We start from the raw sequence: 24,781 nt of genomic DNA on the forward strand, positions 1-24,781 counted from the left end.
TTCCTTGTCACTCTATTAAGCCCAGGACTTGGTCATCCAAATTGACTTAAATAATTAATCCATACCACATGCATATATTGATCAGGCACATTCATATGATAAATTCAATAAAGCAGGAAATAATCAATTTAAATATACCAAAATATGATTGTAACAAAGGCGCCAATAATGAAATCCTAAAAAAACATGATTAGGACTTCAATCTAGCCCATAACTAAAGAGTTAGTTACACATAATTAAAATAAAGAGAAAAGAAATAACCGAAAACAACTCCTAGAAAGTAGCCTCCAAATTCTCCTCTCTAAAATTCTCTCTTGAATGGTGATATTGGGCTTTTCACCTTAATTAAACTTACATTCTAGAGCACAAATTGATACATTAATTCCTTAATTAACAGGTGATATTGGGCTTTATAACTAATTTCAAAGGGCTCCAATTGTAAATTTGAAGCAAATGTTGCTAGCATTTTTCCCAAATCATGATATTTACTTTTTCACATCAGTTGGTATGGGATGCACTCCTCCTTGTATCATTTCCAGAGATCAAGTTTTGTTTGATGGGCGTTCAAACTTCTAGTGTGCCACGTTTAAATTGGTGTTTGTAGGAGAATCCTCCCTTGTTTAGAGTAGGAAATAAAATTACTTTTAATGAAAATGAAATTAACAACACAATTAGAAAAATAAAATAAAATAATAATAATAATTAATGGCCATATTAATTTTTTGTCCAACATTTGCATAATCTTTCACTAGTTGATCTCGAACACTTTGGAGTCAGTATAGTGTGGAGATTTTGTTTCTGCTTTTGTTTTTGTCATTTGATCATCTTCATTTGACATTTAGGTATAAGTACAAAATCTTATGGAATGACCAAATATCAACTTATTAACAGTATTATTGAAAATACAAATATTGGAGGACACCAGCTCTGGTGATATCATTATTGTTTTGGACATTTTGACCCCTCCAATATGTGATTTATTAGTACTCTACTAAGTTTTCTTCTTTCCTTTCTAATTAAGGACATGCTATTGAAAACCCAGGGCCCCCAAAATAGAAATGGGTTCTATAGGCTCCTTTCTTATTGTTTTCCAAACTTATATTGTAGCACGCAGGTCTTGTTGCAAATGTTCGCAGTCCCTTGTCAGCATCCTCGAATGTGCCATCCCCATTCATGTATTGAAGATTGCGAATATAACTTGCTTTTCCAAAGCCTTCATTCGGAAAACTTCCGCTCCCCATTTGAGCTGATGTGTGACTGCCGTCTTTCGTCCCTGAGCTGTAAACCGTTCCACCCCACATCACTTTTTCACCAACGGCTGCTAAATTTGTGAAGAGGGATCGAGGCCAATATCCAAGTACCTCATTTTGCACTCGTAGATACCAATTTCCATAACTCTAAAGCACATAATAAGTAATTAAGTTGAAGAAATATTTACTCATGAACTAGAAATTGAATTTACAAGAAATAGATATATATTACCTTGTATATAGTTATCCCTATCTCAAATTGGCTTCCCATGTACCTTGAAACGGGGCTTAAGGAAGAACCAAGTGCAATTCTACGGCTAGTTTGCACAAAACCAGGACAGTTGAGATTTAAACACCCAACCTTGCCGTTATCACGCTTACAAACAAATACATAGCATGGTAAGGATCAACTCAGATGTAATTAATTGCAAGAATGCAATGTATATGAGTGCATGCTTTGATGGGGATTACTTACAGTCCAGAATATGAAAAGCTCTGGTTCCTTGGAAAGCGTAGTTACCTGGAGCCATGAAATTATTGGTGAGAAATTATTCTACAAGTGCTTGATTTGTATGTTACATGATTTTTGTTTTGAAATATTTCATTATAATTACATCACTTCCTCCCCACATCCGAAATCCAAAAGTTTTTAATGTACTTGTTTCTGTTGAGAATAAGATTATATATTGAATTAAACTTAATACTTAACAAAGGGGGCCTATATATACGGGTAATAGTAAGGCTAATAGTATAGACACTACATATACATAACCCATGTGGGACAACACTACATATAACATTATATATAATCCAACAATTTCAACATTTAGATTTACTTGCATACACTCAAAATTAATCAAAAGCAAGTGTTAAACCATATTTGATCAAACTTAATTACCTGCCATCCAACTTCAATCATGTTTGTGTCGCTAAGAGTACCTGATAAAATCCATATTTGAGAAGTGCTAAGGTGCCCATCATTTATCACTGGGTTCCATAAGTTAAGATATGCATTTGCTCCATAGAAGTGGCCCTTTTCCATATAAGCTGTAGCGTACTAATTTGAAATATAATTCAAACGTTAAAAAAAAAAAAGGAAAAAATTGGTCAATAAATCAAAGAAATCTAATTTGAAATTAGTAATTCAATGAATTTTAATTAGTTTTTCATGATAATATATATGATTTACCTCATAACCAGCAACATAATCTTGTTCAAGTGTAACTTGGGGTGTAGTATGGGGTGCATAATATTCATCCGCTCGTGAATTTCTAATTGGGATTGTTCCTTCAGGGCATTCTCCATTCACATGCCAACCTTGAAACAACTCAGCATTGTAGGATTCTCCATTTGTTACATTTGGAATTGAACTGGATTCCATCTGAGTAACCACAAACCAATGCAAATTACTATATATAGTTATGGTCTTACTCCTCAATTACCGGAATAAAATGCCAAACCCAAAATTTATAATGCATTTCTTATTAATTGGATCAATTTTATATTTCTTAAGTAGTTAGCTAGTGTAATTAATTCCTATCACAACTTTCCCAAGATCCATGTTAATGAGCATATTAATTAAAAAATTATATTTTTTATTATCTTAGGACAACTTCTAATTTAATATGGTATCAAAGCAGATGTCTTGAGTTCAAAATTTTTACGGGAAAATACATTTTACCCCATGAACTATCCATCCATTTGCAATTTTAACCTCAATTTTTAAAAAGTGACACTTTACCCCCATCAACTTCCAAATTGTTGTAATTCGACCATTTTGACCTTTTTTTTTTGTCCCAAAATGCCCCTATCCCAAGTTTCTTTTTTTAAAAAAAAATTAAAAATTAAGGGGTGGCCGGTCTAGGGTGGCTTCGGGCCCAACTGGGGTGGTCGGCCACCCCTTAATTTTTAATTTTTAATTTTAATTTTAACTTGGGATGGGGGCATTTTGGGAAAAAAAAAATTCAGAATAATCGAATTGCAACAATTTAGAAGTTTTTTTTTTGGGGAGGGGTGTCACTTTTTAAACATTGGGGTTAAAAGTGTAAATAAGTGGATAGTTCAGGGGGGTAGAATGTATTTTCCCCAAATTTTAATCTATGATAATTAACCCATGATTTCAATTAAATATTTATGGTTAGGAAAAGTTTGATGCAATTTGAGGTAAACTTTTTTTGCATGGATATATACCATCACATGAAATGCAACCCAGCAAACAGAGGAAAAATTGTACTTAAAATTATCAACTTTTAAGCTATACATTTTAACTATGTTTTCAATTAAAGCAACTACTTAGTGCGGAAGTAGTTGATTTGGTTCTGGGTGGGTCTTGGCAAGGTCCGTCGATTTGAGAATGAGATGCTCAAAGTTGGAAAATGATTTACGGTAAACCATTTTCCGGAAATTAAAAAAGAATTTTCGGTCAAAAAGAAAATATTTTCCGTTGACCACTATTTTACGTCAAAGTAAACACAGTAAAATGCAGAAATCATTTTCTGAAAACCATTTTACGTCGAAGTAAACGGAGCCTTAGTGTAAAACATCAATTGGAGTTTGGAAAAACAATAAAGAAACCTGTATTGTATGATTCTTGAGCAATGGATGGTCAAAAGCAGGTTGTTGATAGATATCTACACAGTCTATTACGTCACCATCCTTACCCTGCAAAGATTTTAATTTGTAGACCACGGATAAGCAAGCCTGAATACACTCCAAAAATACATAGCCACAAAAAAGAAAAGGAAAAGGGAGAGAGAAAGAGATTGTCTAGAATCAAAATAAAAATAAAAAATGAAGAAAGCCATAATGTTTAGCATGACCTGAATGGTTTTGACAGTTCCTTTGTGTGGCTTATCTAGCTCTTTGCTTTCCTTGGTACCAATCCTTCGTCCACCAACAAATTTATCACTCAGCACAAGAGATAGGGCTAGCATGAAAACTATGCATCTTCTAATAAGTTTGGTATTGGCCATTCAAAAACAAAGTTTTTGTGCTAGTGTTGTATGTTGATATTTACAACATATCAAGATTCTATAAATACAAAGGCTTTTTTGTTTCTTTATAGAAATTCTCTGTAACTGAATATTCTATAAATAGAAATCATTTAACTAAGTTAAGGTAAGGCAGCATACCATTTAATCTTAATCCAAAACTTTACATAAAGTGAGGAAGTGATAAAATTTGGAAGTGTTAACCTTAGACTAATAGAAATATTTTCCTATATTAGCTTTGTTAAGAACCATTTGCGTAATTAGCGTAATTTTAATTTTTGTAAGGATAAACATAAACTAATTTGAAAGCTTCATAATTATGAGATTTAATTAAAATGTTTATTCGTATTAAAAAAAAGAAGGGAAAATCCACTTTACCCCCCGAAATTTCAAGGGTTTTTCAATTTGAACCCCAAAGTTAAAAAATTAACAATATACCTCCCTAATGTTTCAAAAATTTTCAATTTAAACCTTCCGTTACTAATTTCCGTCAAATTAGACGAAAATTTATGAAATTACGTAATTACCCTCAGGCTTTATTTTTATTTTTATTTTTATTTTTTTTTATAATTTCCGTCCAATTTGACGGAAATTAGTAACGGAAGGTTTAAATTGAAAATTTTTGAAACATTAGGGGGGTACATTGTTAATTTTTAAACTTTGGGGTTCAAATTGAAAAACCCATGAAACTTCAGGGGGTAAAGTGAATTTTCCAAAAAAAAAAAAGTAGATCGTACCGTTATTTAATTTTTATTTTAGGATAGAACCACCTTTGTCTAGTCTTTTAACTTTGGTATTTTCGTATGATATAGGTGTAATTAATCAGTTGTAATGCATAAGTTTTTCTGGCATGTTGGCTAACTCATTTTTCATACTTCGACCTAGCAACTTAATCAAATTGATTCATGTGAATTGGCCGCAAAAGACCAAACTGTTTCAATTTTGATTAAATTTCCAATTTATTTCATGTTACTAAAATCTTTTTTGTAGCACCCCGCCTTTGTTGAGGATAAAATCCCATCATTCAAGGTGATTAACCAGCCATGATTCAAGCTGACAGCCCAACACAGCCAGGATTCACCACCAAACAGCTCTCCATGCTTCCTGTGACAAGCAACCCCTCAGTCATATTTTGCTTCTCTCCAGGATTTAAGCAAGCAACAAGAGTACTCTTCCATGACAACCAAAGATAGAAGTCTTCTCATTTTCCATAATTGGTTTTACTTTTGCCTTTAGTATATTAGCCTACATGTGGCTTTCCTTTTGTACTTTGTCGTTTCTACTTCCTTTGTGATTTATCTTGTACTAAGCTTTTATATATATATATATATATATATATATATATATGAATGAACTACTTTATTGTTGGTAAGTTTATCAAAACAGAGCTTCTCTCAAACTTTTTCATGGTATCAGAGCTTGTTGGCTAACACTTTGTAGTCTTGGTTTCTCTTCCTTTGGTGGTAGCACCGCCAATGTGGGCTTAGCCCACAGGCCACAGCCCACACTAGCAGTGCCTTGAGGAAGCTCTTCAAGAGCGGTCCTTAGTACTCTTTAGTACTCTTTGAGGCATTTCTTCAAACACCTCACCTTCATTTCTTTTTCTCCACCCATACAGAATACCCAACATAGTTCACTGCCCACTCTTTTACACCCAATACCACATATAGACATTCCTCCAAATATCTCCCAAATCACCCTCCGCTTCCACACACACACACACACACAGACAAAAAAAAAAAAAAAAAATCAAAAACAAAAACAAAAACAAAAACGTTGATTATGTTTACCGGTGGTTTCTTCTTAAGTTCACCGATATCTTTAACAAGCTCGCCGACAACAGCTCCCCCATTCCATAAAGCTTGTGGTAGCTTCCCTAGTGCACTCTTTCAATCTCTTCGTCAGCATCTCCGTCGGTGCCACTGTTAGTTCTTGTTGGCTAATCCGTTGCTCAAAACCAAAGATCCAAAGAAATTTGAATTTCTTCCATATTGCAGTGGCTGTCCGGACAGGGGACTAGGCTGTCCGGACAGCAAAACCACAGAGTCATTCTCCAGCTCCAAAGCAGAGGCTGTCCGGACAGGTCCTTACCCTGTCCAGACGGCAAATCCAGCAAGCAGTATTTTTCGTCTTCGAAGCTTGCTGTCCGGATAAGCACTAACCCTATCCGGACACCCCCATAGGTTTTATGCCCAAAATGTGTTTTTAAGTGGGCTCAGGTTTAGGGTTTTGTATGTGATATAAATGCATCATTATAGACATTGAGAGGTACGGATTTCTACCCTAGAGTTCGTCAGAGGTTGAGCTAAGAGCGATCATATATTGTGAACTATAAATCGTTACTCTTAGAGTATTTATATTAGTTTGATTTTGTGTGCTTCATTGAGAAGTCTATCGGAAGGACCCAATAAAGGAGAATTATGTTGAAGAAGATTGTGAGTAAGGAGACAAGTTGTAAACTTGTCAATCTTATAGAGCCAAGGTCTTGTAAAGGATTGGAAGTCTTCCTAACGTATAGTGTCTGTAATCTCTAGCTAATCATCCCCAAGATGTAACTCAATCGGCTGGGACCATGCTTAATGAAGTGGAGGTCACTAGTTCGAATCCTACATCTCCCTCTTGTGCGGACATGTCAAAAAAAAAAAAAAAAAAATCTCTAGATAATCTTTTGATAGTGATTTTCTGGGTTTGGCTGCTCGAAGAGGTTTTACTTTTAAAACGGTTTCTAAAAGGTTTCTTCTTCGTCACCAAAATATCTTGTGTCTGAATGCTTTATTGCCCTACATATTTTGGTGCTTGAATTATTTATTGCCTCTTATTTGTTAATATCGCATTAATTAGAATTTGAAGTCGGCATAGCGTTTTTCACCAACATTTCCGCTTCCCAGAGCATTTTTCTTTCCCCACCGTTTGCAGATTCACCAACCATACTTTATTGCACGCTACCAACGAGAATAACCTTCACCTAGAGAAGCTCTCCTGCGGCCGCAAGATTGAGTTCACGATAGTCCTTCAAGACAAGCCAATCTACACGGCTCATGAGATAAAAAATTTGGAAATGGACCAATAGATAAACATGTATGTTTATGAAAACTGAAAGGAAGTTTTGTTATGGAAGAGTATCAATAGGAAGTTTTGTTATGGAAGAGTATCAATGATAGATTTGACTAAAGATAAATATAAAATTATGTTTCAAATTTAATAATTATAAAATTATGTTTCCATCATATTTTTCTGCATGCAAATGTTTCAGCATATGTTTTGTGTTGGCTTACTAAGTTGAAAATTTCACCCATGTTTCTCTTGATTCAGCTATTGAAATGGACCAATAGATAAACATCCCAATTGGTCTTTTACATCCCTTGTAGAAACACCAAACAGTTTTCTTTTGTTCTTTTTTTTTTCTCGAGTGGAAACTGTTTTGAAATCCATTGTCCAAAAGTTTGATGCATTGTTTTCTGTTTTTAGAAATTATTTGCGGATACAATTTGCCTAACTTTTTTCTACTTCTCGGAAACTAAAACAAAAACCGGTTTGCCAAACAAAACAGAAAATTGTTTTTAGTTTTGCTGTTTGTTTCCATATTTCGTGTTTCTAGTGGTTTATTTTTATTTTTTATGTTTTTTTTTTCACCAAAACAAACCCTCCAAACATGTATGTTGCAAATGAAATATGTTTTGTTGTCTTAAAAACAGAAAAATAGAAAATTTGTTTTCAAAACAGCAACCAAACATTGAATTTGGAGCAAGCCTGATTTAACACCCTCTCAAAACTCTTTATATAGGAGAGCTCGAAGGTAGCCAACTTTAAGCAGCGAACATAGACATGGCAATTCATCAAGGTCCTTTCCTATTCTGCCTTCTAGCCTTGGCCTCCTTGTGTATTGGAAGTGCAAAACCAAATGACAATTCGATACCTTTCAACCGCAGCAGTTTTCCTCATGATTTTATATTTGGAACAGCTTCGGCTGCTTACATGGTATGTATAAATACATGCTCTACTTTTAGGCTTCATTTAGTACTGATGAGGGCATGAATCGACTCTTGCAATCAGAATCTTCATTCCTAGTTAGTATCAATCACCTTCGGTTTCACCAATGCCTTGATGAAGCTAGGTCAAACTATGGCTCAATCGAGTTTAAGAGAGCGTTTGAAGTTTCCACCGTCTAGGCTTATCCTATCCTAATGGGCAACTATTTCTATGGTCACGCCTAAACAGAATAGACAATATGGCCACCCCCTCATCCCTGATATTTTTTACCTTCCGTGCCAATAACAAAAAGAAGAAGGAAAAGCACATATAATCTGAACATTATTTCTTTTTTGGCCAGATTGAAGGAGCAACAAGTATCGATGGAAGAGGACCTAGCACATGGGATAATTTCATCAAGAAACGTCCAGGTCTCTCTCTCTCTCTCTCTCTCTCTCTACAAAAAAGTAATATAGCTTTGACGTATGAATTTGTTGGAAATAGTGAAGAAAATTTGGCTCCTTTCGATTGAATATTTCAAACTCAAGCTTAAATGATAGAGTAATGTTATTTTTAACACTCATTTTGGGGTATGTATATGCGTCCTTTTTTAAACGACTTTTCATTTGGTTTTTTTTTTTGATCAAGTAGCTTTGCATAAAACACACAAGATGTTCTATATAAAATGAGTATGATAAATATCTATAAAAAAAACAGCATTACTGTGATAAAGTGTATAACACAATTTTGGGGTGGAAAAGAAAAGACATTTTTTCACTTTCATTTATCCAAGGAAATAAAATGACAAGAGAAATAATAAATGCACCTAAGTGGCAAATTATACTTAAAAAAAAAATGGCAAATTAAATTATAATGATAGTTTGGCTCTCTTATGGTGTTTATAAGCTATATATTCTGACGAGTTTGGAATTCTTAACATTTCCTAATTATTATTGTTTTTTTTTTTTGACACATTTACTTGGTGGCTTGGCAGAAAAAATTCATGATGGTAAAAATGCAGATGTAGCCTCTGACTTTTATCATCGTTATAAGGTAGAATGCTTCTCTCTCTCTCTCTCTCTCTCTCTATATATATATATATATAATTTATTTATTTTATTTCTTTTGATAATCAAAATATTGAACAGGAGGACGTACAACTGTTGAAAACGATTGGATTAGACTCTTTCAAATTTTCTATCTCATGGTCTAGAGTATTACCAAGTAAGATCATGGTTTAATATATATATGATTAATCATTTAAGATGGGTGCCATTAACATAACAATTCAATGTAATTCTCTAATGGAACCAATTATGTTTACAGAGGGCAAAGTAAGCGGGGGAGTGAACCTACTTGGTGTCAAATTCTACTACGACCTCATCAACGAGCTCTTGTCGAATGGTCAAATTCTTTACCCTTTTTTTTTTTCAACTATATATTTTTTATTTCTAATTAGATACATGTCAATTATATAAGACTACTTTTTGTAAGAGCTTAAGTTAATAGGAATGGTAAATTTAATCACCTAATCCATACTTATACTCTCCTCATGTGTGTGATTAAACTCTCTTTTAATAGGTAAGGCCGAATATGTGGAATATTTAATTTAAATGAGAGGTGAATTGACAGAGTCAATGTTCGAATTCTGGACTTTGGCTCTAATACTGAAAATATAAACTAGACTCCTAATACACCTAGAGGGGGCTAAATAGGTGTTTATCACGAAATATGTGGAATTTAAAATAAAAATAAAAATGAAGCATGCAAATATTCACCAAATATAATAAAAAGCAGTCAATCAAAAAAGGTTTTTTAATTATTCAAAAAAATAAAAGTATTTTTAAAATCTTTGCTTTGAACAAACAAGAACAAACATAAAACTGTTTTGTAATCTATGCATGCATGTCCTTATGAAATTATATATTGTGGGTAGGTATTAAGCCATGTGTGACTCTTATGCACTTTGATCCTCCTCAAGCACTTGAAGATGAATATGATGGACCATTAAGTCCCAAGTTTGTGTAAGTGAACAATTCAACAAAAAAACATACACTCCAATGCTCAAAAAATTAATGTTACCATATCAATAAATGTGATTGTCCTGTTTTATGAATATATAGGAATGATTTTCAAGATTATGCGGATTTTTGCTTCAAAACTTTTGGTGATCGAGTCAAGTTATGGTTTACAATGACCGAACCAATTGCACTAAGTGTGAGTGGGTACGGTGGTGGTACTTTTCCGCCTGGAAGATGTTCGAATTACGTCCGGAATTGCACTACCGCCGGTAACTCTGCTACTGAGCCTTATATTGTCGGCCATAACTTGCTTCTTGCTCATGGAGCTGCCGTGAAATTATACAAGGACAAGTATCAGGTTTGTATAGAAAAAGATGAAAAAGAAAGCAAACTAAAAGGACTATGATATTACTCCTTGTTAATTATTTCGTTCAACAAAAATTTAAGCACATAGTAATAAATGAATTTAATAATTTAATTTATATCTTAACATTCTCTATTACATGAGGGGGAGAGTTTGAGCCCTCATGTAATAGAGAATGTTAACATGAAATACTTAATTCAAATGAATGTGAATGATAGAGACAAGTTTTGAACTCAAGATTTTGGCTATGATACCATGTGACAATTTTAAAAAATAAAATAGAAATAGAAAAATAGTAGAAGTAATATGAAAAAAAAAAAAAAAGATGAGAACTTTGGTGTAATTCGATGTTAGATACCTATGTCCCCTGTGATCTTGGCTCTGATACCATATAAATGTTTTTTTTTTTTTTTTTGGTAAAATGAAAGAGTCTTGGCCCCTACTAGCCCCTCATAGGTTCATCACTGATAGTAGGCTTAGGGGCTGAATATTAGAATTAATATGCGGATGAGATACTGGACCTCTTGTGATTAAGTTAATATGAATGTGTGCAGCCAAATCAGAAGGGGGAAATTGGGATCACATTCTATACCACTGGGATTGAGCCAAAATACAAGACATCTTCCAGCCGCGAGGCCGCCTCTAGAGCTATGGACTTTTTCTTTGGATGGTAAGGGTTGTAAGATACATTCTTGGAAAAATATCATTTTTTTAATAATTAAAAAAAGTATATTAAGTACTACTTTATCCTTATAGCTAATAATTCACAATATTGTCAGGTTTGCCGATCCGGTTATATATGGTGACTATCCCGAGAGAGTAAAGTCTGTAGTGGGTAATCGATTGCCAAAATTTACTAAAGTTCAATCCAAGTTGGTAAAAGGGTCCTTCGATTTTATTAGTATAAACTATTATTCCACATCTTGGGTAGAAACCGCTCCCTCAGCAAACGGTGTCAACGTCACTTTTTGGACTGATATGCAAGCCATTCTCACTAATGTAAACACACACATAAACTCTCTCTCCCTTCAGTATTAGTGCCAGGATTTTCTCCATTTCATGTTCAGATTAAATTTTACACCGTCATATTCAATAAAATAAAATATTAATTATAAAATGGATCCTTTCAATTTCACTAGAAATTGAGAAGATTCTTTTCTCTCCCTTCGTGGGCATTTCAATATTTTTTTGAGCTATGTTTCATATATATGCCATTTTACTAAACTCATATGGAGTAAATGGTTTTGCAGAAGAAGTTCACCCAACCTATGGGATTCCGAAATCTTCTTTTGTACATAAAAGAAAAATACAACAATCCCGCTATATACATAACGGAGAACGGTATAACAATTTCTCTCTTTATATTTATTTACCTATTTTATTTTTTAGGGGAAACTTAACTCGTTCAATCTACCACTAAATTTATAATGTTTCACCAATCTATCAATTTAGAGAGGGTAAGTGAAATTTTTTTTTCTGTGCATTAGTATTGCTAATACTTTTTGTTTTTCTTTTTTAGAAAAGTATTTTTATGTGCATTAGTATTTATTATATTCTTTTTTGTAGGAATTGGTGATCCAGATTCTTCTTTACCATTTAAAGATATCCAAAATGATACTGGGAGGATAAGATACTATGCCTTGCATTTACGATCTCTTTTAAAAGCTATGGAGTGAGTGTTTGTCATCAAGTATTATGGGCTTCTTTTTTTTTTTTCCTTTTCTTTTTTCTAAAGTATTATGGGCTAAAAAAAATAGATAAAGATATACCATTTTTAACTTCTTTAAGGTTAAAACCATTAGATATTTTTTTTCACCTTCTGTTAAATTTTTAATGGTACTGCCACGTTATACCCAATGTAGAAGATGACACGTGCCAGATTTTTATTCAATATGACGTGGTATCAATAGAAGGTAGAAAAAAGAATCTATTTTATAATAGTTCTAACCTTAAGAAATAAATTGAAAAACCAATAGAGCATTTTTCCATCTCAATTTTGATTGAGGATATTAACGGTTAAATTTTGTCCAGGGAGGGCACAAATGTGAAGGGATACTATTCATGGTCATTTCTTGACAGCTTTGAATGGGACAGTGGTTACCTCATTCGGAATGGCCTCACTTATGTGGATTATAACGACAATTTAAAAAGACACCCCAAAGACTCTTGCTATTGGTTCAAGAAGTTCCTCCTAAAATAAGCTGTAAAAGGATATTGATTCAAGAAGTTCATCCTAAAATAAGCTATAAAATAATAAATAAGATGAACTCTCAGAATGAGAGATTTCTTTATTTTATATGTTCTACTTTTGTAAACTTTATCTATTTCTCCTTAAATAATAAATAAGATTTAATTCTCAGAAAGAGAGATTTCTTTATCTTATATATTCTACTTGTGTAAACTTTCTCCAATTCAGTCCATAAATTGTCACGGGTCTCTTAACTGTGTGTGAAACACATGCTTCTTCGAATAGCATAAAAATAGTTTGGAGAAATTCTATTAAAAATGCATGTGCTCATCACTCGTGGTTAAAAGAAGCATGTATATATTTCTCACATGCTAAGGCATACATGACAATTTTGACTCTTAACCTAATAAAAAAAGGTATATTAATCATATTATCATAGAGTTTCTTTCTCTCCTGACATATATAAGGATCGAGTAGAAATTTGCAATTTTTAGATAACCGAATTTATGATTTTATGGCTATTTTTTCAAGTCCAAATAACATTTTGTAGTGACCCAAATAATTAACTAAGCTTAGGCAGCTTAGTTAGAAGGTTAAATTGGGTTTTGGGTCACTAGGTATAGCTGTAGGAGCATTTTGAAAATTTCAAACTTTCTAACCGGACATATGCCAGGGGACTACCATACGTATGTCTACAAATAGTACAAGGACGTACGTAGGTGGACCACCATACGTACGCCTGCAAATAGTATAAGGACGTACGCATGGGGACCACCCAGACATATGCTGACTTTTGGATAACCCCTAGTTAATGCCCGAATGTACGATGCAGCCTGTGGTCTGCTGGGTAAACAATACCATACATACGCCCCTATAGTATCATACATACGTTGCTTTTAGAACAGCCTGCAGCGCTCTCAGCTTTTTTCCACCTATAGATACCCCATTCCCTTCGACCATTAAGCTCTATTCTCACCCCCAGGCTCTCTGAAACCCTTTGTATGAGTGTCTTTGTGAGTTTGTGAGTCTTGGTAAGATGGAGATGTGATTCTTGGAGGTTTTTGGCTTCGAGGAGGTAACCTTTTAAGCCCTACTTGTTCCTTAAGTCATTATGCTCTTTTAATGCTTTTCTAGACTAGCTTAGTTGCTGGTTTGAGTTTCTAGCAAGGTTGTGCCTTCAATCCTTGTTTAAGTTGGGTTAGCGTTTCATTTTGGTCAAACATGTTTTCTTGTGCATGAGGTCTTTATTTTGAGATAGAAAGTCTTAGAAATCATTTTGGTAGCTTCAGAATCCATTTGGGAGGATAGAAGGACATTTAGAACAAATGAGGTTCTACCTGAACCTTCTGGGCGGACGTACGGCCAGGAGCCAGGACGGATGTACGACCAGAAGCGTTCCAGTGAACGCCCTTTTTACCAGTCGTCGATAGCCTCTGTTTTCACGTTCTAGGTTTGTTTTAGTTGGACTTAGGACTAATGGTAGGTTTTCCACAGGTTTGGAGAACCCGGACCGTTCGAAGGATTACTCAAAGAATCTTTACGACCCAGGTGAGTTTAACTCACATAATGCTCGTCATTTATTTTCCTGCATTGCACGACTATTTTGTGTACCGAAACATACATATTTACAACTCTCACAGTATATTCCTTGCTGCACATGAACTCTAGCTTTTTTGTAAAAAATGTGCTACTTAACAAAGATAATGACATTGAGACTTGTAAAAGCATGCATGTAAAATATGGACAAGATTAATTGCATCATATGACATGGTACACCGGTATTGTATTACAGGTTACTCATGATTATACTATTGAACTATCACTGTTACTCATGATTATATATAAGTATGTACTATATCTATATCGCATCCTTGGATAACTGTCACGACTAAACTACTGCATTCTTTACCAAACAGAGTTCATCATAAATATGGAATGGGTATTATGTGCATTAATTTTCACTAAGTCCTTGTACTTACCCTTTTTATGTTTTCTCCCTTCATTATGTATAATTGTGTGGTTTAGCTAGCATAGAGGAGGATGCTAATTAGGGACCGAACTTGGGTGATTGCTCAGGACTTGATTAGAGTCATTTTTGAGGGCATGGATCCGGTGTGGTTGAAGACTATGTGGGATGATAGAGGAACCACACAGGCAGACATGATCGAGATTCTTATCTCCTTGGCATTATTTAAGATTATGCGTTAATCTGTTTTGTTGTTTTATTTCCAAACAATGATTATGGTATGTAACCTTTATCTGATGATGGTCTGTTGACCGATACATTTGGTGACTTATTTATATTATGAGGTATTGTAATTACTCTAGTGTATGAATTTGTGGTTGTTTTAGTTATTGCTTTCCTTTTCCCTAGAGTAACAAAGTCTTCAGCTAAATTCTCTCATTAGTTAAGATACCTGAGTAATGTCCCGCGAGGGATAGGATTGGGAGATGAACCATGGAGTCAATTACCAGTTAATTGATCTTCACACATTTCTTATAAACTTAATTAAAAGCCTTAATGTTTCTCAAAATTTCTTTTGTTTTGTAACTGTTATAAGATTATATCTTAACCAATGGTGAACACCAACTAGACCAAATTGATTTATCCTTGTTGGAGCTTAAATGGCATATATGTTTTTATTGGTTTTTGTGGGTTTTATAATTTCTAGGCAGTAATCTTAAAAGAAAAATGTTATTTAGTAAACTGTCATATGATTGCTATACTACTAGGATGATATGCAAGTGAAAATTAGCCATTGATTATTTTTTTTTCTTCCAAAGGTTGATTTTTACTACTAGACCATTTTAGTTGTGAAAAAACACAAGGATCATGTTCATAAACATGAACATTGGAAATTAAATCATCATAACCACAACACCAAAAACTTGTTGACGAAGTGAAAAACCCTTTGAACTAATTAAAGAGAAAAACCACTATTGGTAACCAGACCTAGGAAATCACTATATGAATATTCAGATTACTGACAGTAGAAAATACTCACAAACCCTTGTAAGTCTCTAGACTCTATAACAACAATAAGCTCGCTTGCTTGTCTCCTAGCCTACCATCTTCATAGAGCACATTTTCTCACCAACCTTTCGGAAGACTTCTTCACGGTTGTAGAACACATATGATTGTAGATTGCGGAACGGTGATCAGGCTCAATTCTCAAGGGTGAGAACGAATGGACTAGGGAGAATTCTCCTTGGCCTATCACACTCTCTTAGTTCCCCTTGAATTTGTTTTAAAAATCCTTGTCCCACATTGCTTAAATCTAAATTTTTGCTTCCCTGCTAAGCCTGTAAATAGATAAGAGCCTAAGCTCTCCAATCAATCATCCTATCAAGTTGTCTTGATAATTAATTTTCAGAAACTCTCTTAGAATCAATAGTTCTTGTGTTAACCCATGAAGAAAAAAAGTTCAAGAATTGAAGAGCCAAGTAAGTGCTCATACTCTCTTGGTTATTATTAGTCATTGGTGAGAAGATATAGAGGTCACATCATCCCTGAGATTTGTCGTATTCTTTAAGAAAGAAGAACTTGTTCTTCATGTTCTTGAAAAAGAAGAAGAATTTGTTTTTCGTACTCTTGAACAAGAAAGAACATTTTTTTGGAGAAGCAAAAAGAATTTTGCCTAAAGCCAGGAGTGGCAGTTGATATCCAAGTAAGTGTTTTTCGTTATTGCAATTTAATTTTAGATAGCAATTGTTTTTCACATGTTCTTCATAAAGTGTTCTTGGGCATGTGAATTTGATTTTTCCGCTGACCAAATATCTGATTCACAATCCTATTCCTAGCATAGACTCTATGAGAACAACAAGCTCACTTGCTTGTCTCTTAGCCTACCATCTTCATGGAGCGCATTTCTTCATCGACCATTTGATAGACTTCTTTATTGTAATGCCCCCAAAAATGGCATTGACCAGTTTGATAGAGTTATTGGCAATTGCCCTAATTCAGTTAATTGGAGAATCACCATTTTCTAGCATAATCAGAGTAAATGCATAGGAAGGTGAAATTAATAAATTTGAGGTATCTAAAAATCATAACATAAGCATATATTATCATCAAGCATAGACAATGAGCTACTAATCAGGGCAGTACAGTGACAAATTCAAGTGATGTGTCTTCTTCAAATAATTTTAGACTATCAGTAGTGTTAGCACAGCAGAGTGAGGATGAAGAGCATTTCATGTCGCATGTACCTTACTCTAATGCGTTTGGAAGCATCATGTGTATTATGGTGTGCATTCGTCCAGATGTTTCACATGCAGTCAGTGTTGTTAGTGACGTGGTATTTTTATGATCAAAAATATCAATTATAAAAATAACCAAGAAAGATCAAAATTAACTTAATTAAAAAAAGAATTGATTTGATTTTCTTTAAAACTAAAGTGCATGAAAATAAAAGAGATTTAAAATAAGAGAGAGAGAGTGTAAGGTATTGACTTCACCTCTATCCGTGCAACAATGGCTAATCATATTTAATCTCATAATCTATCTTCGGTTTGCACGAATCGTCCACATAACCACTAAGATGCGGTACAACCCGTCTTCCCTAAGTATAAATGATCAAATTCTTTAACAAAATACATACAATCAATAAATAAGTGTAACCCATCTTCGGTTGGCACGAACTGTCTACCTAAATTGCACTAAACTAGGGTGTAGTACAATCTGTCTCCCCTAGGCATAGCCTATCAAATCCTATTGATAATATGTCAATTAAACCATTGTATAACCATCATCCTCATAATCACAGAAAACAAGAATGATTTGAGATCAACAAAAGTAAAATACTTTTTAAGATAAGATAAGAATTTCACAAATATTGATTTTGGAATTTAAGAACAATTGCATTTAGTAATTAAGAACATAATCAAAAGGTAGCAATTCTCATAGTAATACAATCAACATGCATAAATTGAAAATCTAGAAATTATATACAATAAAACCATTGTGCTTAGATAGAGTTACATCAACACCCCACGAAGGGGTTTAGTCGCTCATGATCTTCTAAGCTCTAAAGACAAATTTCTCATTTCTAGCTCTAGGAAATAGTGTGTTTTTTTTTCAATGCTTAGATGCCTATTTATAGGGATTACGAGAACTCTAAAAGCCCTAGGAATCCTAGAAAAATCGTAAGTTAGTCTCTCAATCGGATTGGGAGACCTAGAAAAACTTTTCTTATCAATTTCAGACTCCTTTTTGTCTCTGCCGCCCGTGTGGGCTTGAGCGCACTGTAGCTACAGTAACCAGCTACAGTAATTGCTATAGTAACCTACTACTGTGATGCTACAGTAAATTTCATTTTACGTCCAAAATCAATGGTTTTTCTTGTATTTGTCATTTAAAGCTCTGAAATATAAAAACAAAACAAAATCAAACAAATAACAACGTTAAGGAATTAACATATGCAAATTAAGGAGCTTGAATGTACAACATTCGGCGCTTATCAGTTAGTCTTGAAAAGGTTCATTGGTGGGTAGTGAAATTGATACTCCGTTATTTACGGGGTGCTACAGATGTTGGTTCAGTCTTTGACAGAAATAGTGGTATCGGTTCTAGTGTCATTGGGTATGTCGATTCAGATGATGATGGCGATCTGATTGTGACACGAGGAGATATCGCAAAAATCTTCTGAAATGGAAAGTCAGCCATGTACACCGCCAAGGTAATGGAGTGGCTCATAGCTTAGCAAAATTTATCCCTTAGACAGGAATTCTTCTGGATGGATTCTCATCCCCTATGTATCGATGAGCTTGTTCTCTCTGAGCAAGGCTTTATTTAAATCAATGGAAAGTCTTGATATTCAAAAAAAAAAAAAAAAAAAAAATCTCATATACCTTCAAAATTAATATTTATGGGAAAAATATAAAAAAGCCCCCCAAACTACCAGCCGTTTTCGATTTAGCCCCCTGATGTTCCAAAAGTCATAAAGTAGCCCCCCAAAATACCAAACTGTTGCATTTTGGCCACTCCGTTAGTCAAAACCGTTAGTCTTGATGGAAATCACGAAACGACGCCGTTTTATTAGGGTTAAGTTACGAAACCGTTTTTGCTTAGGGCAATAATTATATTTTGATTTTATTTGTTTAGTCTCTCCTTCTTTTTCACGCAGCCTCCTTCAATCTTCATGAACTTCTGTTTCAACATTTAGGTGCTCAAATCGTACTTCAATTTCTGGAAGTTCAATTCCAACTCTGAGAAAATTCCAATAAACAAGAAAATCCATTATGGTACTGACAAATATGTATGAAAATTAAGTAGAGTTGAAAAACGATACCCATTAATCTTTGGTTGTGAAGCCCAGAAGAATTTGGATGTGAGTTTTGATGGAGGTTTTTGGAAGGAAGAGGGGACGAGTAATGGAAATGGTGTTTCTACTAAAAGTGCGGAAAAACAGAGTATGGAGGAAGAAATTGCAATTGATTTCTAAGTGTGGAAAAACAGAGTATGTGTGTGGAGTAGCTTTGGGAAAGCTGAGGTCTTTTCGATCGAAATTGGAATGTATATGTTTATTTTGTAGATGAAAAAACCATATGGAAATAAGCTCAAATATGGTAAGCATCCAAACACGAAGGAGCATGTTATGTAGAAAATATAGTTTTGGGCAAATTAGGAAGATTTAAGAGAAGGGTTGAGAATATAGAACTCTGCCATAATTGGTGTACTAAAAAAGAGGAGATTTTGGTTTACTTAATTAATTAATTTATTTTTGAGTAAGAGATTTTGGTTTAGAGTTGTTTCCTGTTTGTTCTTTCAGCAGAATGATGGTTTTTGCACAAGTTGAAAGCTGCTGCTATTTAGTTTGGTTGTTGAGATTTGTTTCGTTTTGTGTTGTCCCTGTTAGTAAAAGTCTTGATTTCAAACTTAATTTTCATCTTACACCTCCAATTTCAATTACATGTATTAGAAATCTTTTAAGGAAGAATTTGACCAGGTGAGGGTGAAGGAGGCTGCGTGAAGAAGAAGGAGAGACTAAACAAATAAAATCAAAATATAATTATTACCCTAAGCAAAAACGGCGCCGTTTTGCTCTTCCTTTAAAAAAAAAAAAAAAAATCCCACAATGGCATTTTCGTAACTTAACCCTAATAAAACGGCGTCGTTTCGTGGTTTCCGTCCAGACTAACGGTTTTGACTAACGAAGTGGCCAAAATGCAACAGTTTGGTAGTTTGAGGGGCTACTTTATGACTTTTGGAACATCAGGGGGCTAAATCGAAAACAGCTGGTAGTTTGGGGGGCTTTTTTATATTTTTCTCAATATTTATTTATCTAGGAAATAAAATTTCAAGTATTAAACAATGTGACCTACAACCAGCCATGGGTTCTATTTTTTTTTCTTTTTTAAATATTTATTTAGAGTAAGTTTGTATTTTTAAAAGTTTTACATAGGAATAAGAGACATTTTACATGTATACCGTCTAATTTAATCTTAAATTCTAACAATAAGGATGCCATTGCAAATTTTTCATAGCTCGTGACTTGACATTGCAACTTTTTAAAGATTAATCGTACCATTGAAAAGTAATGAAACATTAGGGGTAATTGAATTTTTCTTTATTATTTTGTGTTGCGTGCTTGAGTTCGAATGACACATACGCCACCTTTAATAAGGATAAATTAATTTGTCTTGTTTAATTTAATTATTGCATTAGTTCAACTTATTACCTTGAATAATTAGATTGAAATTACATACATCATTGACATGTGTTATATTAAATAATTTGCAATACTTAAAAAGAGTTTGAACACTATATTGAGAAGATTGTAGAGATCAAAAAGAATATAGTGTATCCATTGGTTTATTCATTGGTGACACTGTTATTGATTCTACCAGTTGATATGCCTACTTTTGAAAGAGTCTTTTTAGTAATAAATATTCTTAAAAATAAGGGATAAGTACACTTTACCCCCAAAGTTTGACCCGATTTTCAATTCGACCTCTAATGTTTTAATTTTTACAATGCACCCCACCCAAGTTTAAAATTTTTTCAATTCGATCTATCCATTAGTCAAAGCTGTTTTGACTAGCGGAAAAGTGATCATGTGACTCGCACGTGATCACTTATGCATCTTTCTTCCCCCAAAATGCCCCATAAAATCACTCAATGTTCTTGATCTCTCATTCCTTGCATCGCTCTGCTTCTCCAACGCGACCACCATTGAAGGACTCGAGCAAAGCTTCACGCCTTCAACAAATTCAATTTAATCACCACCAGCAGCAACACCACAACTATCTCCCCAAGACCATTCGTTCTTCTCCCATACATCTCTCCTCCCTGCGATCCTCTCCCATCTTGGCTACCACAAGCTCTCCACTGCTGCACCCTCACTCTCTGAATCCACCACCTCCATGGCCTAGACCGGTCCCTTCGCTCCCACCGACTCCTCCTTCAGGCCTGTGACTCTTGCTCTGTCACCAACATCCTTTGCAAACACCTCATTCGTGGCGCTTTAACCATCAACTATCTCCAGAAGCTCCCTTTCAGCTCGAAGATCGAAACCTTGAGCCCAGGCCACTGTAGTACCGTCACCTCCGAGAGGTCCAAGAATGGAAAAGACACCATCGCCTCTACCAAGGTCTTCGTTGATGGAGTGGAGGTGGCGCGTCCCGATCTCTAGTTGGGATAATTTTAGGGGGCATTTTGGGGAAGAAAGATGCATAAGTGATCGCGTGTGAGTCATGGATCACTTTTCCGTCAATCAAAACAGCTTTAACTAACAGAGAGGTCGAATTGAAAAAATTTTAAACTTGGGTGGGGTGCATTGTAAAAATTGAAATATTGGAGGTCGAATTGAAAATCGACTCAAACTTTGGGGGGGTGAAGTGTATTTTTCCCTAGAAATAAATTGCATAACCGAGTGGGAGATGAGTGGATGAATTATTGTTTGGTTACCTACATTGTGAAAGATATATTCAAAACTAACATCAATAAAGAAATCATGCAGTGATTTCAAAATACGAAAATTCGTCGAGAACAATTGAATAAATTAATTTTAAGCGTAACAAAATAAATTGTAAATTACTTTTATATGTTTTATGTAATAATTAGATTTTGTTGAATTGTTTATTTATTTTATGGGTAAGTATATTATAAGTCGTTGGACACGCAAAAGAAATTTAATCCCTAAATTGTTATTTTTTAATTTTTTTTTTAAAATTTACTCCCTGAATCAATCGAGATGCCAATAAAATTCCTACTGTCAACATTTTTTAACTGCTATTAGTCCCAATCAAAATGCACCATTTTGCCACGTTATCATATTAATTTTTTATTAATTTAATTTAAAAATTAAATCTAAAATGAAAAAAAAAAATCCAGAGAGACCCAATGCGGCATTCCGGCGGACGCATGCATGTAGAAAGGCCTACCACTACAAAGATTTGCTTCTTTTTGATAAAATCCTATGGTTGCCAAATATTTTGTTTTTTGGATGAATATGGTTGCCAAATATAGTATAGAGATGTTCTGAAATGCACTAAAAGTTTAGTGTTAACCACTGCTTGGCATAGAGCTAATTACGTAATCACTTTGTGGAACCCTGTCATATTTACTAATCAGTCCAATATATGAACTTAATACACTGTTTACAGTGAAAGATTTACAGAAAGATCCAGTAATTAAATTGATTTTAGCTTTGCGAATGATAACTTAATAACAACTTTTCCAATAATGTCTTGTGTTACGATGGCACTTCACCTAATTTCTCTTTTTCATCTTCCATTTTTTTCAGTATGTGGCTCTGTTTTGCTCTATTTATGGAGGCCAAAAACGGAGGAGCATGAAAAGCACCTTTCGCACGAGCATGGAGCACTTCACAAGGTCGTTGAACTCGTTCTGCAGAACACGTTCGTACATAAACTTCACCAGAAAAAGATAATGGAACCAAACTTTGTAGATTATGTATATTATGCAAAAATCAATGGTATGTACAATTCTTGATCGGTTTAAGCTTTTTTTTGGAACTGCCAATGCTTTTTCACAACAGAAAAGATGAAAGCATCTAGCCTTTTTTTTATTTTTTTTTATTTTTTTATTTTTAAGGACGTGCCATCATAATACTGAAAGCATTGTTTGGTTTCTGAGAAAATGTCTAGTGTTGCTCTCATAGACAATAAAAAAGAAATAGACGTGCTCTAATTTTAGATTGTAGTAGCAACCAATGCAATAACCAAAAAGATATTACTGAGAGCATCGACACTCTCTCTCTGATTTTTTTTTTTTTTTTTTTTTTTTAATTTTAGATTTAATTTTTAAATTAAATTAATAAAAATTAATATGCTCATGTGGCAAAACGAAGCATTTTGATTGGGACTAATGGTGGTTAGAAAATTTTGATGGTAAGAATTTTATTGACATTTCAATTGACTTAGGAAATAAATTTTCGAAGAAAAAAAAAAACTTAGGGAGATAAAAATTTTAGTGTGTTAACCCAATGACTTACAATATATTTACTCTTATTTATTAATTATACTCTTTAATATTTGTAATTAGGAGGATTCGAACTAGTGACCTCTACTTCATTAGACGTAATCCCAACCAATTGAACTACCTTTTAAGTTTTTATTTAACTCTATTTTCCTAACTCCGTGATCAATTCCTTGCCTAAGCATGACAATAACTCAAAAATTCTGACCTTATAATCGGACTATCAGTGATCGTATCTACCAAACTAGACATTCCGTCTTTATATTTTATATTTTTATTTTTTTAATGTTTTTGCATTCTAAACGGAACAGGAATGCACCTATCCCAGAAAAGCCCATTCCTCAATACCAGCACCCAAACACCCTCCATTTTCCCTTCTAAAAAACCCTAGCTCTCTCTCTCACGCTATATAAACACACTCTTTTCCCAAAAAGTTCAACATTTTGCTCCGCTAGTAGCTTCTCTAAGGTGCCCCCCAGAAACCCTAGAGATCAACTCCAAGATCGAATGGTACAAGACCCTACCTGAACTCATCGCCTATTCGTGTTCTGAAGAGTGATTTTCTGTTTCTCTCATATTTGGTTTTTTCGTGATGTAGGCGCCGAAGAAAGAGAAGGCTCCTCCTCCGTCCTCGAAGCCCGCTAAGTCCGGCGGAGGCAAGCAGAAGAAGAAGGTAAACTTTTAGGGTTAGGGTTTGGGTCAGAGCTATGTTTGTGTTTAGCGTCGTATGTGGTGCCTGGTTAGAATTTATAGTATTTGAATGGCTGTTATTTAGTTTCTGGGTTCCATTGGCATGAATTTCATTATTTACAATGGGTATTATCAGTTCTATATAATGTTTTACAAAATTATTTTACTAGATAGTGTTCTTTGTGTAGATTTCGATTTTTTTTTTTTTGGTTTAATTAGTCATCTGCATCTTAGATTATTGGGGCACTTGGTATTTGAATTTTCTTAGGTTTTGTAATTGGGTTCTATATTTAGATTTTGGGTTGTCTTGCTGATATTCTTTAGCTGCTATTAGTTCTAGATTTAATTGCAGGTTTAGATTTTTTGTTGCATTTATTAGGTATGAGTAATTTATCTTGAGCCTTGGGTTTTGAATTTTATTTTATGATTGGTAGTTTTGTTCTATATTGAGATTTGGGATGTCTTGGTGATACCGTCTTAGCTGGCATTGATTTTTGGTGTGATTTGGTTGAGATTTCTGCGTAGACTCTCTCAGGTTGTTTTTGTAATTGTAGAAATGGAGTAAGGGTAAGCAAAAGGAGAAGGTGAACAACATGGTTCTGTTCGATCAGGCGACTTATGACAAGCTTCTTACTGAAGCTCCCAAGTTCAAGCTTGTCACACCATCCATCTTGTCTGATCGGTTGAGGGTATGTTAGAGATTTGTTTTTTTCCTTGTTTATGTTTTTTCACTTGGTATTTTACATGTTGCAATTATGTTCTTTTGTCATGCTCTTCATCTGAAATGTAGTAAGAGTTCATACTTCTCGTAGTCACTGGGGCATGTAATAATTTGCCCTTGGTGTTAAAGCCTTAGAGGCCTTGTTTT

The 24,781-nt window shown here is 34.2% G+C and overlaps 3 protein-coding genes across 6 annotated transcripts in view; 2 read left to right on the forward strand and 1 right to left on the reverse strand.

The window, feature by feature from the left end:
- Positions 1-858: 858 nt before the first annotated feature.
- Positions 859-6,539, reverse strand: LOC132191350 (protein neprosin-like). 3 transcript variants are annotated; one of them, XM_059606325.1, is made up of 8 exons: positions 6,031-6,539; positions 4,070-4,133; positions 3,825-3,911; positions 2,440-2,631; positions 2,149-2,307; positions 1,726-1,770; positions 1,483-1,626; positions 859-1,397 (listed from the first exon to the last, which is right to left on the reverse strand). In XM_059606325.1, the coding sequence occupies exons 1-8, from the start codon at positions 6,090-6,092 to the stop codon at positions 1,017-1,019; spliced, it is 1,134 nt and encodes a 377-aa protein (XP_059462308.1). In that variant the 5' UTR covers positions 6,093-6,539; the 3' UTR covers positions 859-1,016. The 3 variants fall into 3 exon arrangements, with proteins under 3 accessions (XP_059462308.1, XP_059462315.1, XP_059462300.1); XM_059606332.1 differs by lacking the exon at positions 4,070-4,133 and having other exon boundaries at positions 6,031-6,535; XM_059606317.1 differs by lacking the exon at positions 6,031-6,539 and having other exon boundaries at positions 4,070-4,487.
- A 1,526-nt stretch (positions 6,540-8,065) lies between these two features.
- Positions 8,066-12,794, forward strand: LOC132171079 (vicianin hydrolase-like). Its single transcript, XM_059582299.1, has 12 exons — positions 8,066-8,218; positions 8,571-8,640; positions 9,204-9,262; positions 9,358-9,433; positions 9,536-9,613; positions 10,146-10,233; positions 10,333-10,588; positions 11,149-11,264; positions 11,374-11,593; positions 11,845-11,935; positions 12,161-12,266; positions 12,626-12,794. The coding sequence occupies exons 1-12, from the start codon at positions 8,066-8,068 to the stop codon at positions 12,792-12,794; spliced, it is 1,482 nt and encodes a 493-aa protein (XP_059438282.1).
- A 10,844-nt stretch (positions 12,795-23,638) lies between these two features.
- Positions 23,639-24,781, forward strand: part of LOC132175371 (small ribosomal subunit protein eS25w) — a 32,405-nt gene continuing 31,262 nt past the window's right edge. The window contains exons 1-3 of one of the 2 annotated variants that reach the window (XM_059587309.1): positions 23,639-23,733; positions 23,822-23,896; positions 24,468-24,602. In XM_059587309.1, the coding sequence (XP_059443292.1) occupies positions 23,731-23,733; positions 23,822-23,896; positions 24,468-24,602 (213 nt within the window). In that variant the 5' untranslated portion in view covers positions 23,639-23,730. The remainder of the gene's footprint in view (positions 23,734-23,821; positions 23,897-24,467; positions 24,603-24,781) is intronic. The other variant, XM_059587317.1, reaches the window with a different exon arrangement.

Source organism: Corylus avellana, chromosome ca1, assembly GCF_901000735.1.
Source record: "Corylus avellana chromosome ca1, CavTom2PMs-1.0".
Lineage (NCBI taxonomy): Eukaryota > Viridiplantae > Streptophyta > Magnoliopsida > Fagales > Betulaceae > Corylus > Corylus avellana.

Bases quoted from the DNA above. Each gene is read 5' to 3' on its own strand.
- LOC132171079 (XM_059582299.1), top strand. From the start codon at position 8,066: ATGGCAATTCATCAAGGTCCTTTCCTATTCTGCCTTCTAGCCTTGGCC. The intron at 9,434-9,535 runs GTAAGATCATGG...TTATGTTTACAG, and splicing joins ATGGTCTAGAGTATTACCAA to AGGGCAAAGTAAGCGGGGGA. The intron at 9,614-10,145 runs GTCAAATTCTTT...TATTGTGGGTAG, and splicing joins CAACGAGCTCTTGTCGAATG to GTATTAAGCCATGTGTGACT.
- LOC132191350 (XM_059606317.1), bottom strand. From the start codon at position 4,222: ATGGCCAATACCAAACTTATTAGAAGATGCATAGTTTTCATGCTAGCC. The intron at 2,632-3,824 runs GTTTCTTTATTG...GTGGTTACTCAG, and splicing joins TCAAGAATCATACAATACAG to ATGGAATCCAGTTCAATTCC. The intron at 1,771-2,148 runs GTAATTAAGTTT...TCATGGCTCCAG, and splicing joins TGATTGAAGTTGGATGGCAG to GTAACTACGCTTTCCAAGGA.